The 16,363-nt window shown below is 43.5% G+C and overlaps 2 protein-coding genes across 2 annotated transcripts in view; one reads left to right on the top strand and one right to left on the bottom strand.

Moving 5' to 3' along the window:
• Nucleotides 1–2,627: 2,627 nt before the first annotated feature.
• Ct47c1 (cancer/testis antigen family 47 member C1) lies at nucleotides 2,628–6,611 on the top strand. Its single transcript, XM_090327155.1, has 3 exons — nucleotides 2,628–2,660; nucleotides 4,799–5,798; nucleotides 6,469–6,611. Exons 1-3 carry the CDS (start codon nucleotides 2,628–2,630, stop codon nucleotides 6,573–6,575), a joined length of 1,140 nt encoding a protein of 379 aa, XP_090183281.1. The 3' UTR covers nucleotides 6,576–6,611.
• Nucleotides 6,612–13,131: 6,520 nt separating this feature from the next.
• Nucleotides 13,132–16,363, bottom strand: part of Kiaa1210 (KIAA1210 ortholog) — a 31,721-nt gene continuing 28,489 nt past the window's right edge. The window contains exons 9-10 of the mRNA XM_090327156.1: nucleotides 14,671–14,764; nucleotides 13,132–14,178 (exon numbers count right to left, since the gene is read on the bottom strand). Coding sequence (XP_090183282.1) covers nucleotides 13,997–14,178; nucleotides 14,671–14,764 — 276 coding nt within the window. The 3' untranslated portion in view covers nucleotides 13,132–13,996. The remainder of the gene's footprint in view (nucleotides 14,179–14,670; nucleotides 14,765–16,363) is intronic.

The following is a 16,363-nucleotide window of genomic DNA, read 5'->3' on the forward strand; positions in this document are numbered from 1 at the left end:
GTGTGACAAATGCTTTTTCATATTCACAACAAGAATATTTGCAATTTTAAAAAGTGCTCTGGAGATGGGGCCGGGAGTTTGGCCTAGTGGTTAAAGTGCTTGCCTAGCATGCACGAACACCCAGGTTCGATTCCTCGGTACCACATACATAGAAAAAAGCCGGAAGTGGTGCTGAGGCTCAAGTGGTAGAGCTCTAGTCTTGAGAAAGTCCAAGGACAGTGCTCAGGCCCTGAGCTCAAGCCCAGGACTGGCAAAAAAAAGTGCTCTGGAGAAAGGCTTTCCTGATGATTTAGTTATCTATACCCATGTCAAGTAGTTGTACCAGTTTGTAGGCACAATGCATGTTGATCAATGTCACGCCTTCTGTATCCAAATCTTCCCCCCACATCTTGCCAACAACACCCATCTCCTTAAGTTATGGGGCTCCATTTTCACATAAGTACTTGGAATATATATATATTTTTTTGCTAGTCCCGGGGCTTGAACTCAAGGCTGAGGTACTAACCTTGGGCACTTTTTGCTAAAGGCCATTGAGCCACAGTACCACTTCTGTTTTTTTCTGAGTATGTGTTACTGAGGAATCGAACCCAGGGCTTCATGCATGCTAAGCGAGCACTCTAACCCTAGGTTACACTCCCAGTCAAGTACATGGAATATTATTATTTGCTCACCGTACCATTCTCCATCCCCTGAGGCTTCTCTCTGGATCTGAGGTGTCTTGCAAGGATTTGGAGAAATAGGAATTTTTCTAATAAAGGTAGAATGATGAGCTCAATGGAAGCTAAACACACAGAAATCACTGCTTATTACTCATACCACCAACTCCCAAAGAATGCTCCCCCTTTTTAAAGATCTTTCTTCAAAGTTTCGCATCTGTGGCCATGCCTATAAATAGCTACTCAGGAGGCTGAGATCTGAGGATTGCAGTTCGAAGTCAGCCAGAGCAAGAAAGTCCATGAGACTCTTATCTCCCATGAACTACTTAAAAAGCCAGAAGTGGAGATGGTGACCCATGTAGTAGAGCGCTAGCCTTGAGCACACAAGTTCAGGGATAGTGTCTGGGCCCTGAGTTCAAGGCCCAGGACAAGCAAAATAACAACAACCACATCTTTGCAAAATGTTTATTAATTACAAACTTCTCCTATAGATAAGTACCCTTTAAATCAATTCTGATCTTCACTCTTTTCTGTCCTTTGCCAATCACTCTCCATGTAGCTGCCAGTCTAGTATAAGATTCAAATGCAAAGCACTGTAGTACTTGTATCAATCTGAGTATGTCCCTTTTTTTGCCAGTCCTGGGAATTGAACTCAGAACCTGAACACTGTCCTTGGACTTTCTCAAGGCTAGGGCTCTACCACGTGAGCCACAGCACCACATCCAGCTTTTTTTTATGTATGTGGTACTAAGGAATCCAACCTGGGTCTTCGTGCATGCTAGGCAAGCACTCTACCATTAGGCCAAACTCCCCGCCCGTGTGTGTGTGTGTGTGTGTGTCCTTTTCACTGCCAGGAATCTCCCTAGCTGGGTAGTCTGCCAAAACAATTTGTTGCAAAGGATTGCCACAGGAGTCTTTTGAAGGTGAATTAGCCCAGGTAAACTTAAGGTTCACCTTCAAAACTGCAAAGCACAGAACTGCTGGCACAGAACTTCCTGAATTACGCCAGGGAGCCATCTCTGTGATTCTTTCCATTCTAGTCATTTACAGTAGTTATTTCCTTCAATGGCTCTGCTGATACTCGTTCTCATCACACACGTGGTAAGAGGCAGAAGAATTGTGAGTTCCATATCAGGAGTAGACTATATAGAGAGACCCTGTTCTCAAACACACAAAAAACAACCAACTGTTCCACTCGAAGGCTAATGCCCATGCATGTGGAGCTCTTCTACAAATACTTTTTCAACATAATCTACTTTATATAATACATAATAAAAATAAGTATCTTGAGGCTGGAAGTGTGGCCTAATGATAGAGTACTCGCCTAGCATGCACAAAGCTCTGGATTCGATTCCTTCGTACCACATATACAGAAAATACTCAGAAGTGATGGTGTGGCTCAAATGGTAGAGAAGTAGCCTTGAGAAAGCTCAAGGACAGTGACCAATCCCTGAGTTCAATCCACAGGACTAACAAAATAAAATAAGTTTCTTTAAAATTGTGTTTGCAGGCCAGGAGTGTGGCCTCGTGGTAGCATGCTCACCTCGCATGCACAAAGCCCTGGATTCAATTCCCTGGAATCACATACACAGAAAAAGCTGGAAGTGGTGCTGTGGCTCAAGTGGCAGAATGCTCGCGCTGAGCAAAAATTGTCCAGAGGACTATGCCCAGGCCACGAGTTCAAGCCCCAGAACTGGAAAAAAAAAGAAAAACTTTTGTTTGCTTGAACACAGTACCTTCTGTTTCAGTATAGATTCCATTTCTGTGAGGATCTAAGATGCCACCTGTCAAATCACACAATGCAAATTTATGTAGTTTTTTGTTAGCTCCTCAAATGATACTACCATTATCCTTTTACTTATAAGACAACTGAGGCAAAGCGATTCGCAGAAACAGACAATGAAAAGAGAATAGGGTGGTAAAAGAGATAGAAAGTATGGGGGAATTTTTGGTGGAAATGGGTTAGACGAGATGAAGAAGCTTTCAGGCAGATGTCCTGTTAAGGTGAACCTGATAGAAAAAGGAAAGAAAACAGCATTGGAACTTTCTGCGAATAAAAAATATCTGAAGTCAGGGACAGGGAAGAGGGGGGGAGAGATAGAGAATAGAGAGAGAGGGGGGGGGGAGAGAGAGCGCCCTTGTGTTCTTGGAGCAAAGCTGGATCTCTACTATGATACAGAGTCACATTGCTCCGCCTAGTGACAATCTCTAGAGAGTGCACTGACTGCAATAGTCAACCAGATCCATTGAATCAGAACCTTGAAATGGAGGGGAGACATGGCTATGACTGATAGACAGACACATATCGTATATATCATATATTGATCTCAGTCTCCTGAATTGCTAGGATTACAGATGTAAACCAGCAGTGCCTAGTACAAGTAGAAAAATTTATTTAAACATGTTTATCTCTTGAAAGTCATTTATGGAATTTTTATCACTGTCTTGGAATGTTAGGTTGGATTCATTAGGAAATATTATCAAGAGGAGCAGTAGTGGCAGACATCTGTAATCCTAGCTACTCAGGAGGCTGAGATCTGAGGATTGCAGTTCAAAGTTAGTATGAGCAAGAAAGTCTATGAGACTAATACCTCCAATAAGAACTAGAAAAGCTGGAAGTAGAGCTGTGGCTTGAGTGGCAGAGTGCTAGCCTTGAGCACAAAAGCTCAGACACAGTCCCAGGCCCTGAGTTCAGGCCCAGGATTGGTAAGTGTACGTACACACACACGAGAGAGAGAGAGAGAGAGAGAGAGAGAGAGAGAGAGAGAGAGAGAGAGAGAGAGAGAGAGAGAGAGAGAGAGAGAGAGAGAGAGAGAGAGAGAGAGAGAGAGAGAGAGAGAGAGAGAGAGAGAGAGAGAGAGAGAGAGAGAGAGAGAGAGAGAGAGAGAGAGAGAGAGAGAGAGAGAGAGAGAGAATTATATAAAACGTCATTACAGGGGCTGGGAGTTTGGCCAAGTGGTAGAGTGCTTGCCTAGCATGCACGAAGACCTGGGTTCGATTCTTCGGTACCACATACATAGCAAAAAGCTGGAACTAGTGCTGAGGCTCAAGTGGTAGAGCTCTAGCCTTGAGAAAGCCCAAGGACAGTGCTCAGGCCCTGAGCCCAAGCCCAGGACTGGCAAAAAAAAAAAAAACCTCATTACAAATCAAAGTATTTATAATTAGTTTTGATGATAGAGTACTCTTACAGTGGTCCCAATTAATCAAAATATTATTCTGACAATAATTCAATTGTTTCGATTAATAGGCCTATAGTATGTTAAATATATGCACTTATTATATTTTTATTATATGTACTTATTATACCTACACACATGTGTGTTCATATTTATATATATATATATATATATATTTCTGTCATGGTGTTTGAACTGTGAGCCTCAGTGCTATCCCTGAGCTCTTCAGGTCAAGAGTAGCACTCTACCAATTTGAGCCACTGTGCCACTTCCAGTTTCTGGTGGTTAATTGGAAATAAGAATCTCATGAATTTTTGTGCCGAGGCTGGCTTTGAACCATGATTCTTAGATCTGAGCTTTCTGAGTAGCTACGATTATAGACATAAGCCACCAATGTGTGGCTTGCCTCAATACCCTATACAATATAGTTTTTTTTTTGCTAGTCCTGGACCTTGAGCTCAGGGCCTGAACATTGTCCTTGGACTTTCTCAAGGCTAGAGTTCAAGCACGTGATCCACAGCACCAGTTCCAGATTTTTCTATATATGTGATACCGAGGAATTGAACCTGGGTCTTCGTGCACACTAGGCAAATGCTCTACCACTAGGCCAAACTCCCAGACCTACAATATACTTTTATTATACAAGAATACAAGCAAATGGTCAGGATGTGTATATAGCTAACGGACAAAAATAAAAGGACCGCTAAAATGTCAAAGAAAGGTAGATATGTAGTAATGCTGAACAGTCTAATAGGGCAAGGTCCTTGGTCACTCATTGGATATAGGGCATGTCAATCTTCACCTTTCAGCACATCAGGTTACATGTTAGAAGTAAGTAGGCATGCACCCATTTGTTAATCCTTTTTCACACTCCCCTATCCCCATATAGAATCCCCCCCTCATTTGGTTTTGTAAGGCCATGTTTGGTTGGCCAATCCTGGGATTGGATCCTTGCTCTGCCTATAGGGTATCACCAGGGTCAGTTGTCCCTTCAGCAGTTGGCTGATCCCAAGTCTCGTCCCACCCCTCCGCTCCTATTTCTTCTCGCCAACGGGCTTCCCTACGTGGCAGTCCGCTTGGTGGCCATCATTACTGCGTAGACTCACGCCAACACCTCATTCCAACAGCAACGCAGTTGGGATATCGAGTGGTGTCATGTCTGCCGCAGGAAATGGAGATGGTATAAATGAAGGCCAAGAGGGCCGGGTGAGCCCCACCGGAGAGTGGGCCCAAATGGCTCAAGAGGGGGATGGGATGGGCGGCGGCTCAGGCCCGGAGGAGTGCGATGTGGCACTTGTGGTTGAGGAAGCTGAAGTCTCCGGGCCCGGGGTGGCGGAGGTCATGGAGGCCGAGGGAGGCCTAGATGACGAACATAGCGAACATAGCGAGCATAGCGAGCAGGCCGTGGTCCTGGCCCCTGGCTTCGAGGGCAGTAATACCGATGAAGACTCTGACATCGGGCCTGCTGACGAGGAGGGTGGGGACCAGAATATGAGCCACGGCCCTATAGTGGATGCCCGCCAGTTCCCCATGGTTGGCTTCCGGTTCATGTTCCTGGATCTGGTCCACACCCTCCTGCATCGTCTCCACTATAACGACCATATCCTCGTCCGCTCGGGCCACCACCTCACTGTGCGCCCCCGCTCTCCCGCCCCCGATGGCTCGGGCGAGCTGCTGGCACTCCCGGTACCCCAGAGGCCCACCATTAGGGTTGCGTCCCTAGAGGGTGAAGGCGAGGGCGTAGGTGCTGCAGGCTTGTCTCAAGCTCCGTCAGTCCTGGCGCTGGAGGAACCAAGAGAGGGCATAGCAGCAACCTTGGATTCCGATGAGCCATCGGAGGAAGTGGCAGTGGTGAGCACAGAACATGACACAGAGGAGGAGGTAGCAGAGATGGCAGCGGTGACCGTGGACCAAGTGGTAGAGGGGCCGGCAAAGGACAGCGTGGAGCATGTCACAGTCTTGAGTGGTAAGAAACAGGGTAGAGGAGGCCAAGGGTCAAATGTTGCTGGGAAAACTGGGATGAGCAGCGGCTGGGAAGGGCGAGGAGGTCACACACGAGGCTCTCCTCCAAAGTAAAGCCAGCCCTCAGTGTGGACGCCCAATTGTATAAGGTCCTTATGGCTTTGTCCTCTATCAGCCCTGGGTTTGTAAGAGCTCACATTAGCAATGCGATTTATTGAGGACATTGTGGGAAATAACTGCCAGAGGGAATATTGCAAAGAAATGGAAGACGAGTTTCAAGGAAAAACAACGAATGATGTACCTCATTTTATATTCATGGCTTTTTAATAACAACTATAAGATTAATCTCTAAGTGAAAAGGGAATGAATATGAGGAAAAGATTGGCTTCATAGCAGAATGTGTCTTTGAGGCAAACACATATTTTCCCAGCCAAGTTCTGCCCAAAACACAGAATACAAACAGACTCAATGCCTTCCATCCTTTCCTCCCCAAAAGAGGTAATTAGCAACTCTGGATGGCACATTTAATAAGAAAGGGAAAACAAAGTACAAGGGCCACCGAATGGTACTTCTCAGCAACAAAAACGTGTTTAACTCTTCATTTATTTATTTTTTCTGACTTCCATTCTCTTATGAGTCCCTGTTCTCAAAGTCTGTATTATTCCTCCCTAAAGAAATAACTCAGGAGCAGGAGGATGATGACAAGGAAGAAAATGAACAAGAGGAGGAGGAGGAGAAAGAAGCAGAGGAAGACACCAAGGAGGAAAACCAAAGTTACTAATGTGGAACCAACGGATAACTGCTCCAAAAAATCTAGGTATAAGTGATAGTTTGAGTAAACTCCACATTCTTGCATTTCCTGCTTACTTGAAGCTTTATTATTTGTTTTGGTGAGTTTAGAAAAAAAATAGTAGAAACAGGTCAAAATTCAACTTAATCTTCTTGAAATGTTACTAGAACACTCTTTTTTCGGGAGGGGGTTGGTTTGATTGTCCCTGAGCTTCTTAGCTCAAGGATATCACTCTGTCACTTTGAGCCACAGCACCACTTCCAGTTTTCTAGTGGTTAATTGGAGATCAGAGTCACAGACTTTAGTGCCCAGGCTGGCCTTTAGCCATGATCCTCAGATCTCAGATTCCTGAGTAGCTAGGATTACAGGTGAGAGCTACTGAAACTAGGCCTGTATGGATTTTTACTCACTTTTCCAAGATGCTAGAAAGAGTGCCTACTCAGCTACCAAGGCAATGATTTGTAGTTTGTATAGATTTCAAGGGTCTGAGAGGGTAAAAGAGCATCTTTTGAACCAATATCGGCTTATAGAGCTGGATATATTTATTTAAATAGCAGAATGGTCTCCTAACACACATGCACACACTCCCAAGCACTTCTGCTATTCACAAAGAGGAAAACATAATTACAGCCCTTGGTTGCATATGCATTCTTATATACAAGGGTTGAATTTTAAGAGGGAAGCATGCTCTCTACTTACCGAAATATAGCCCATATGTAGCAGTCATGCATGAGAGGATTATTTTCTTATATTTTTCTACAGGTTAGTGTTCTAACAGCTGTCAATTTTCTTTTATTTATCTACAGGTAAAAAGAATAGGAACAAAAAGAATGCACAAAGAAGATTCCAATGTTTACTGTTTTAGAAACCATCAGCACTTACTTTATACCAAATATATACTTGCTAAGTATGATACTCAATACTAGTTGGCTTTTCTATATAGTTTTAAAGATACATTTAAAGCATTTACTCAAGTTATAAATTAGTTTGTTTAAATGAGTTCGTTGAAATACAAATAGATTTCTCAAGAGAACATTCGAATCTCTGTTTTACCTCTATATCTAAAAGGGACAGTGTTTTTATCATTTTGTACCTTTATTAACATCAGAATAATTTAAGATGTCAATTTTAAAAAATGTTGTAAGGATATAGATGAAGATCTGTCTTTTATTAAAAACAGTGTTGTAATATCCAATGTTCTCTACCTTCTTGTTTACTTGTATTTCACATGTTTGATAAAATTAAAAGCGAATTTTTACAAAATGGCTGATGATATTTAAATAATCCTGATTCATACCTTTTACCTCTTTGGTTTTTCTTTCTCCCTCCCTCCCTCCTCTTCTCTTCCCCATCCCTCCGCCCAACTTACTATATAGCCCAAGCTGACCTCAAACTCTAGATTTCCTGCCTCAGCATCTGAAGTGAGGTATATCACTATCCTTGGTTGCTCTGAAATATTTTAAGACAAAATGAAGCAAATAAAATAAGGAGAGGGGGGCTTAATCTCTACACTGGGCATATAAGATGACCCCACATGTACTTGGGACTAGACAGTGTCATTTGTGTATTTAGTGAAGATTTCCTAGGTGCTCTCTTGCTAGCACTACTTTCTTCATACTCTGTAGAAGCACATGTCTTCTACCATCTTAGCATTTTTTTCAGTCGCAATTTATAAAACACAATGAACCATGTTAAAGTAAATATTTCAGTGATTAGGACATGCAGAATTTTGGACAACTACTATTTCTAATTTCCAAACATTTTTATCACCCCCAAATCCTGTATCCACTAATGAAGAACTCATTCCTCATTTCCCTTCCCCAAGTCCTCAGCAACCAATTATGTGCATCCTTTCTCTTAGATTTACTTACTCTGGGCCTAAACAGAGTTCATTTCTGTCTTATTAATTTAACATACTGCTGCAGGTACCAGTGCTGCTGTGGGGGGTAGGGGTGAGGGGTAGGATCACTACTGGAGCTTGAACTCAGGGCCTGGACACTATTCTTTGGCTTTTTCTACTCAGGCTTGGTGCTCTAGCACTTAAACCAAAGCTCCACTTCTGGCTTTCTTCTTGTTAGATGGAGATTAGTCTCAGGGAATTTCGTAATAAACTGACACTTCCACTGGTTCTTCTTTTCCTCAGAAGGCTCACTGTCTACAATCTCATTAAAGCGAGCTACTACTTAAAGGTCCCATCTCAAAATAAGAGTCATAAAGGAGATTGGGCTTCAGTGTATGCACTGGTATAGAAACACAAGTGAGTCCTTAACATCTCTCTTATTTTCTCCTATCTTTACATGGTGCCACAATTTGATTTTTTTTGCCAGTCCCAAGCTTGAGCTCAGGGTCTGAGCACTGTCCTTGGACTTTCTCAAGGCTAGAGCTCTACCACTTGAGCCTCAGCACCACTTTCAGCTTTTTTTCTATGTATGTGGTACCAAGGAATCAAACCCGGGTCTTCATGCATGCTAGGGAAGCACTCTACCACTAGGCCAAACTCCTGGCCCTACAATTTGATTTTTTAAAAGTATTTATGTTAGCTGGGCGCTGGCAGCTCACACCTATAATCCTAGCTACTCAGGAGGCTGAGATCTGAGGATCATGGTTTAAAGTCAACCTGGGCACCAAAGTCCATGAAACTCTTATCTCCAATTAACAATCAGAAAATGGCAAGTGGCGCTGTGGCTCAAAGTAGTAGAGCCCTAGCCTTGAGATGAAGAGTTCAGGGACAGCGCCCAGGCCCAGAGTTCAAGCCCTGCGACTGACAAAAAATGAAAATGAAAATGAAAATGAAAAAGTATATATGTGTATAGAATCGTGTGCTGGCACGCATGTAATCCTAGCTATTCAGAAATCTGAGATCTGAGGATCATGGTTCAAAGCTAGTTTGTACAGAAAATCCCATAAGACTCTTATCTCCAATTAGTTGGGAAAAAGCTGGAAGTAGAAGTGTAGCTCAAATGGTAGAGCACCAATCTTGAATTAGAAAATAAAAAAACAAACAAGAGGAAGACGCCCTCAATTCAAGCCGCAGTACGAGCATAAAACATATACTTACACGCATGTGTATATATATGACACACACACACATACAGAAAGAAAACTGACGAGACATGAAGATCCCTTGTACAAAAGCTTCTTTTATTATTAGTGTAAAGGTGCTGTGCAGAGTGGTTACAGTTACATAAGTCAGGTAATGAGTACATTTCTTTTGGAACAGTGTTCCCTTTTCGGTTGTTTTCTTAGTACTCATCTCCATTGCCCCCACTGCATACTGGGCTGTGTCTCATCTCTTCACTGCACAGCCTCCCCTGCTCAGCTCCATGCACACTCTTCACACCCTTCATTCTGTTTCTTTGTGTTGCAGAGCTCTTTGCAAAGAAGAATCATGAATTATTCACTTATTTCAACTCCTAGGTTTTATACTATGTAAAAGATATTTACTAAGGTGTGCAAAACTAGGTAATCGAAATTTAATCAAAACACTGAGGCTAGGCAATTCAACTGTCAATTCTCATTCACAAGTGGGAGCACACAAAAGTGCACACATTTTGGACGATTGGAAGTTGTTAAAACGACCTATGAATCCTAGCTATGCAGGAAGCTGAGATGTGAGGATCATGGTTTGAAATCAGCCTAAGAAGGAAAGTCCAAGAGATGCTAATCTGCAATTAACCGCCCCAAAAGTAGAGCTGTGGCTCAAGTGGTAGAATGGTACCCTTAAGCCAAAGCAGCTCAGAGACAGCTCCCAGGCCCTGGGTTCGAGCCCCAGGACTGGCCAAAGAAAAAACAACAAAAGGTTGCACCTTCATTCACTATATGAGCCAGGAATTCCATTAATAGATAAACCCCCAAGAAAAAACAGGCTTCAGAACAGTTCTTATAGAAATGGTCACAATAGGACTATTTGTAATCACCAAAATGTTGTAGCAACTGAAATGCTGACAAAGGAACAGAAAAACAACATGTGATGTGTCCATGTCATGATCTACACAATTCAGACAGAAAAAAAGAAATGGAGACTTGATTAATGGTACAAACTAATGAATCTGGAAAATATGCTAAAGAAGTTAGTCACAAAGGAATATATTGTATGAAATTTATTTATATAAAATGGCCAGAAAAAAATCATCTAGAGAACACAACAGCTAAATGGTTGCTTAGAGAAGTGCGGGGGGGGGGGGGGGGGGGAGGGTCGGGAGTTTGGCCTAGTGGTACAGTGCTTGCCTAGCATGCACAAAGACCTGGGTTCAATTCCTAGGTACCACATACACAGTAAAAGCCAGAAGTGGTGCTGTGGCTTAAGTGGTGGAGTGGTAGCCTTGAGGAAGTCCAAGGACAGTGCTCAGGCCCCCAAGTTCAAGGCCCAGGACTGGAAAAAAATAAGAAAGTTTGGAAAGTGATCAAGATGTTCTAAAACCATCTTGTGGTGATAGTTGCACAACTAATTAAAAGGCAATGTACACTTAAAAAGAACAGATTTTGTGTATGTGTAGCCAGAGGCTGGGGAAAATGCATGTGTTTGTTATTGATCTCTGCTCGGTTCAGCCTGGGTACCTGCAGCCTCATCTGCAGGCCAGAAACCCAGAACCCGCACTGGGGTCCCTCACTGCCCGGCCCAGGCCGGGCCCAGGCCAGATCGGGCACTGCTCTAGCTCGGCCCAGCCCTGCAATGTGGACGACCCCATGACCTCACTTTGGGGGTGCAGGGGGGGCGTCCTGCCGCAGCCGCCAAGATCCAGGTGCGCCCCCACTGCCGGCCACCTTGGGGTCCTCCGGCGAGGACCCCAGATGCTAGGCAGCTCCTCCCCGCCAGGAGAGGACCTGGGAGGAAATCGGCTGCAGTGTTCCGCTAAGAGCCAAGCCCGCTCGGGATGGGGGTGCAGGGGCGGGGTAGGGGGGAGTCTCCTCCGGGGCCGCCCAGGCACGCGGAACTCCCGCCAGTGGGCTGGGGTGCCGATCGCTGCCATCCCCGGGGCAAAGTGTTTGGATCCCGCGGAGCCACAGGCCCACAGCGCCCTGAACTCCCGGCTAACCACAGGACCTTGAGCTTGAAAACCTCCCGCCCTCTGTCGGAACGCGCCGGCTTGCGACAGCGCCTTCTAGCGGTCTGGAGCGGTCACCGCAGGGCGCTGCGGCCCAGCCGAGCTGCAAGCACTGGAGTATAACCGAGCCCAACTGATGGGCAACACAAGAAAACAGTCCATCCGAGTAAATTTGTTCACACAAGCCCAGCCCAAAGCAACAAATCTGAGCCAAGCTCAGCAAAGTCCAGCTAAATTGAGTTGAACCCAATTGAGCGCACCCGAACACGCTCCAGCCTAGCTCAATAGAGGAAGCCAGATGAGAACACAACAGATCAAACCCGTTGTCGAGCCTAGTCGAACCTAGCCAAGAGCCGTGCCCAGCCAAGCCTAATCGAGCCCAGCCAAACCGAGCGCAAACATGCCGAGCCCAGTCGAGCTAGTCGAGCGCAGAAGGGTCCATCCGAGCCTAGCGGAAGAGCGGAGCTTAGCACAAAGCAGTGGAGCGCAGCGAAGCACAGCACAAACTGAGCATAGCCAAAGGGAGCCGAGGCCAGCCTAGCGCAGTCTTACCGAGCCTAGCCAAATAACCAGGTGCAGGGGAGCAGACTACAGCCAAAGGTAACCGAGTGCAGCCAAGCCCAGGCAAGAGGAGTAGCTGAACCAAGCCAAGCAGCCCATCTGCCGAGCCCAGCCGAGCCCAGGAGGAGACACTTGAATACCGCCAAGCCCAGGTGAGCCAGTGGATTGTAGCGCTGCAGAATTCCTCCACGCCTATCTGGTAAGCCAAGCTCACCCAAGCCAAACAGACACTGCTTGAGCCCAAAACAAGCGCGGCCTTTCACAGGTCAATTGCAGATAAGAATGTCATGGACTTTCCTACCCGGGTTGACTTTGAACCGTGATCCTCAGATCTCAGTCTCCTGAGTTGCTAGGATTACAGGCGTGAGCCACCAGCTCCCAGCTGAAAATCTGCAGAACATTAAATTCAGACAAACTTTTAGGATTAGAGGCACATTTCTATTTCTGGGCAATTAGACAGGCTCACAGTGTTGCTGAGACAAAGACCAAATGCTCATGAACTAATTGTCGAATACTCAGGGGGGAAAAATGGTCTGCTAGGTAAGGAAATACACACTTCTGTCAAGCCTGGGGTAAATTGCTCTCTTTATTATTTTACCCCCAATTAAAAGCATTGAGAAGCCCCAGACATATGTGGAACGTGTTTCACAAAAATAGTGGATTGATGAGGGGATTGCTGTGGGAGCTTTCTTTGAGCTCTTCCATCACCTCTTTTTCAGTCACTACAAAACAATCAAATAATTCAGCATTTATGAGGCTCATTAAAAAAAAACCCTAGGGTAGGGAATTTGGATTACTGGTATAGTGCTTTCCTACCATTCATGAAGCCCTGCGATAATCCCTCATTACCACAGACACAGAAAAGACCAAAGATGGCTCCGTGGCTCTAGTGGTAGAATGCTACCTCAGGGACAGTGTCCAGACCCTTCAAGCCCCAGGACTGGCCAAAAAACCCACAAACAACAACAAAAAAACCAACACTAAAAGCTAATGTCCAGCCAAAATCATCTGAATGTTTCTTTCCATAGGAATTATATCATTTGGTTGCAGGAAACAATCATTTAGTTACTCCAATAAAATGGTTTGTTCTTTTTTTTTTGCTTTCTTCCTTGTAAGTGAGGCACATTGTTCAAAGTTTGAGAGCTTTCACAATTCTACAGCAGCACAAACTTTTTGTCTATAGATTCTTATGGAGGACATGCTGGGAGTTCTGATGGCAGCAGTGACAGTAATAAATACTAGGCATCAATGATATTTATTTCATTCAAATAATAGTACACACTACAAAAATCATAGCAAAATGAAACAAGGCATGTGTTAAAAAAAAACCAGTGAAACCTACTGAAATGATTTTGAAAAGGGAAGAGGGGTATGAGGGAGAGATGCAAGTAATGAGTTAGTCAGGGTACATAGTATGTATGCTTAAAAAATCACGCAATAAAACACCCTTGTATAACTAATATGCAAATAAAATATTCAAAAAGATTTCACTTCCATTTCGAAGATGCTTTTGCTTAATAAGAAATAGCCATAGTACACAAATCACTACATAGAATTGCTATCGTTAGTTATCACTTAAACTATTAATGCTTCAGCCAAGAGCAACTTTTTTTGCCAGTTTAAGGGCTTGAACTCTGCCTGAGCACTACCCTTGTGCTTTCTCAAGGCTAGAGCTCTATCATTTGAGCCACAGGACCTTCTGGCCTTTTCTATGTATATGGTACCAAGGAATCAAACCCGGGTTTCTGTGCATGCCAGGCAAGCACTCTACCACTAGGCCACACTCCTGGCCCTGAAAAGTGATTTTTAGTACATGACTTCTGCCATGTGGCTCCATGCTCTGGCTTTCTTCTTGGCCAAGGAGAACCAGGCAGGTTCATTCGCATCACTTTCTTCCTCAGGGTCATCTGGCCACTGGAGCCTGGCTGGAAGGCTTAAAGACCGTTTAGTTTCTTTCTTTGTAGATGTATACTCATCTTCAAATGCAACTGGAATCACAGCAAATAACACATTAAGCATAAGGAAGATCCAAAGATATTGGGGGTGCATTTATTGGGGATCATGTCTCATTCTTTCACGTTCCTTCTGATCACCTTGTTCTTAAGTCTTTCTGATCCCACTTCCTTCAATGTCAGGCTTCTGAATGTCAATGCCTGAGTGCTATATCACAAGAATAAAGTAAATACGGCTGTGACCATAGGAACCTAGACAATAGGGAGGCCTGAGAATTCCTAAAGCCCTTGCCTGGAATGGCTTTGAGCCACAATCCTTAGGTCTCAGCCTTCTGAGTAGGTACGATTACAGATGTGAGCTACCAGTACCTAGCTTATTTTTTTTCCTAAAGCAAGTATTATGTATATCTTCTCATGGAAGAGTCCTGAGAGAATCATGAGGTTTATATAGGGAATGACAGACGTACTAACTGAATTTAAAATGACAAGGGCCACAATATTCTCCCAGGGTCACATAGATTGTTTTACCTGATTTGGCAGGCTTCAGTGGTCCCGCTTCCTGTTTATGGAGACTAGAATTGAGAATCTTTTTAAGTTGGATTTCATTGCCAGAGCTAGATTCCTTTAGAAAAAAAAAAAACAAAATTTTTCTGACATAAAGACAGAAAAAAAATTACAATCACAACATAATATAGTCCACACCCTGTCCTGGGCACCTTCAGTTTAATAAAAGATAAGCAAATAGATGACATATGGATAAAAGGAAAACATGGAACACTCCCTTAGGGAGAAACTCACATTAGTAAAACCTAAGGTGACTCACTGCCTTCCACACTTGAAAGAAAAGATTGCCTAATTATGTAAATCATGTAAATAGAATAACATGGGAATTATTTAACTCTGTCAGGCAAGAGTGGCAAGTAAATTTGCAGATTAGAGGTTTCCTCATCTGCTCTATCCCCAATCTTTTCCTTTGCATTTAACAGCAGTTACAGGGCTGGGAATGTGGCATAGTGGTAGAATGCTTGCCTAACATGCATGAAGCCCTGGGTTCCACTCTTTAGTACCACATACACAGAAAAATCTAAAGCAGTGCTGTGGCTCAAGTTATAGAGTGTTAGTCTTGAGCAAAAGAAGGTCAGGGACAGTGCTCAGTCCTGAATTCAAGCACTAGGACTGGCAAACACACACACACACACACACACACACACACAACCAGTAAGCAGTTACAAATAAATCTGATGAATTCACTAAAGTGCATTACTTATGGTTATTTCTTTGCAAAAGTTGCTGACATATGAATAGAAGTGCTTCTTGTACTGGGAAATGATGTAATTGTAGTTTTAAAAAATTTATGATTTAGGCTTTACAAATTAACCTCTCTACAACTAGTCTAGATTAATGAGTTTATTTATACTAGGATATGTTTCCTTGATAGCTTTAACTAAAGTGGATCTTAAGGGGCATGGCTATGGCTCAAATGGTACAGCACTTGCCTGTAAGTGCAGGGTCCCGAGTTCAAATCATAGTACTTTCAAAAAAATCAACTCTCAGTGAACTTACCCTTGTATGATCCACTCTCTGGATAAATACTACAGATGAAAAAGATCTTTTAAAGTGAGAAATACAGTCAAAGTAAAGATCCTTCCCTTCCCTTCTCCCTCCCTCCCTCCCTTATCCCCCATCTATCTTCAGGTATGAGCCACCAGCACCAGGCTACACATATTTTTTGTAGTTGTTACAAGAAAAGAACAAGGTATAATGTACTATGTTGTCTCTCATCTCCTTTGCTGTCCCTTGGTTATCTCATATAGGTATAGTATCTCACTTTGTTATCTGATATATTGAACTTATTTGTATTTGGATATTTGAAATTTGATAGGGAAGGGGGGAAAACCAAGACGGGTGGGGGGTGTGGGGGGGGAGGGAAACGGGTACCAAGACATGTGAAAGGGTATCAATGTATGTGAATTAATGCACCTTCTATCTGGCAAATATCATGTAACCCTTTTACTAATTACAATAAAAAAAGAAGAAAAAATAAATAAATATTAAAACCAGAAAAAAAAAGAAAAGAACAAGGTACTATCCCATTGTCCTGCACGCATTAGTGACACCGTGAGTCTAGTTCATCATATAATATATTTTAGCCCACAGACAGGTGATGCATCAAGCCAGGTAAACATATAGAAATGCAGACACACATCATGGCAACTTGTTA

This window comes from Megascapheus bottae, chromosome X (assembly GCF_031878675.1).
Source record: "Megascapheus bottae isolate mThoBot1 chromosome X, mThoBot2.hap1, whole genome shotgun sequence".
Classification (NCBI taxonomy): Eukaryota; Metazoa; Chordata; class Mammalia; order Rodentia; family Geomyidae; genus Megascapheus; species Megascapheus bottae.

Bases quoted from the DNA above. Each gene is read 5' to 3' on its own strand.
- Ct47c1 (XM_090327155.1), top strand. From the start codon at position 2,628: ATGAAGAAGCTTTCAGGCAGATGTCCTGTTAAG. The intron at 2,661-4,798 runs GTGAACCTGATA...CTCTGCCTATAG, and splicing joins CAGGCAGATGTCCTGTTAAG to GGTATCACCAGGGTCAGTTG. The intron at 5,799-6,468 runs GTAAGAAACAGG...TCCTCCCTAAAG, and splicing joins GCATGTCACAGTCTTGAGTG to AAATAACTCAGGAGCAGGAG.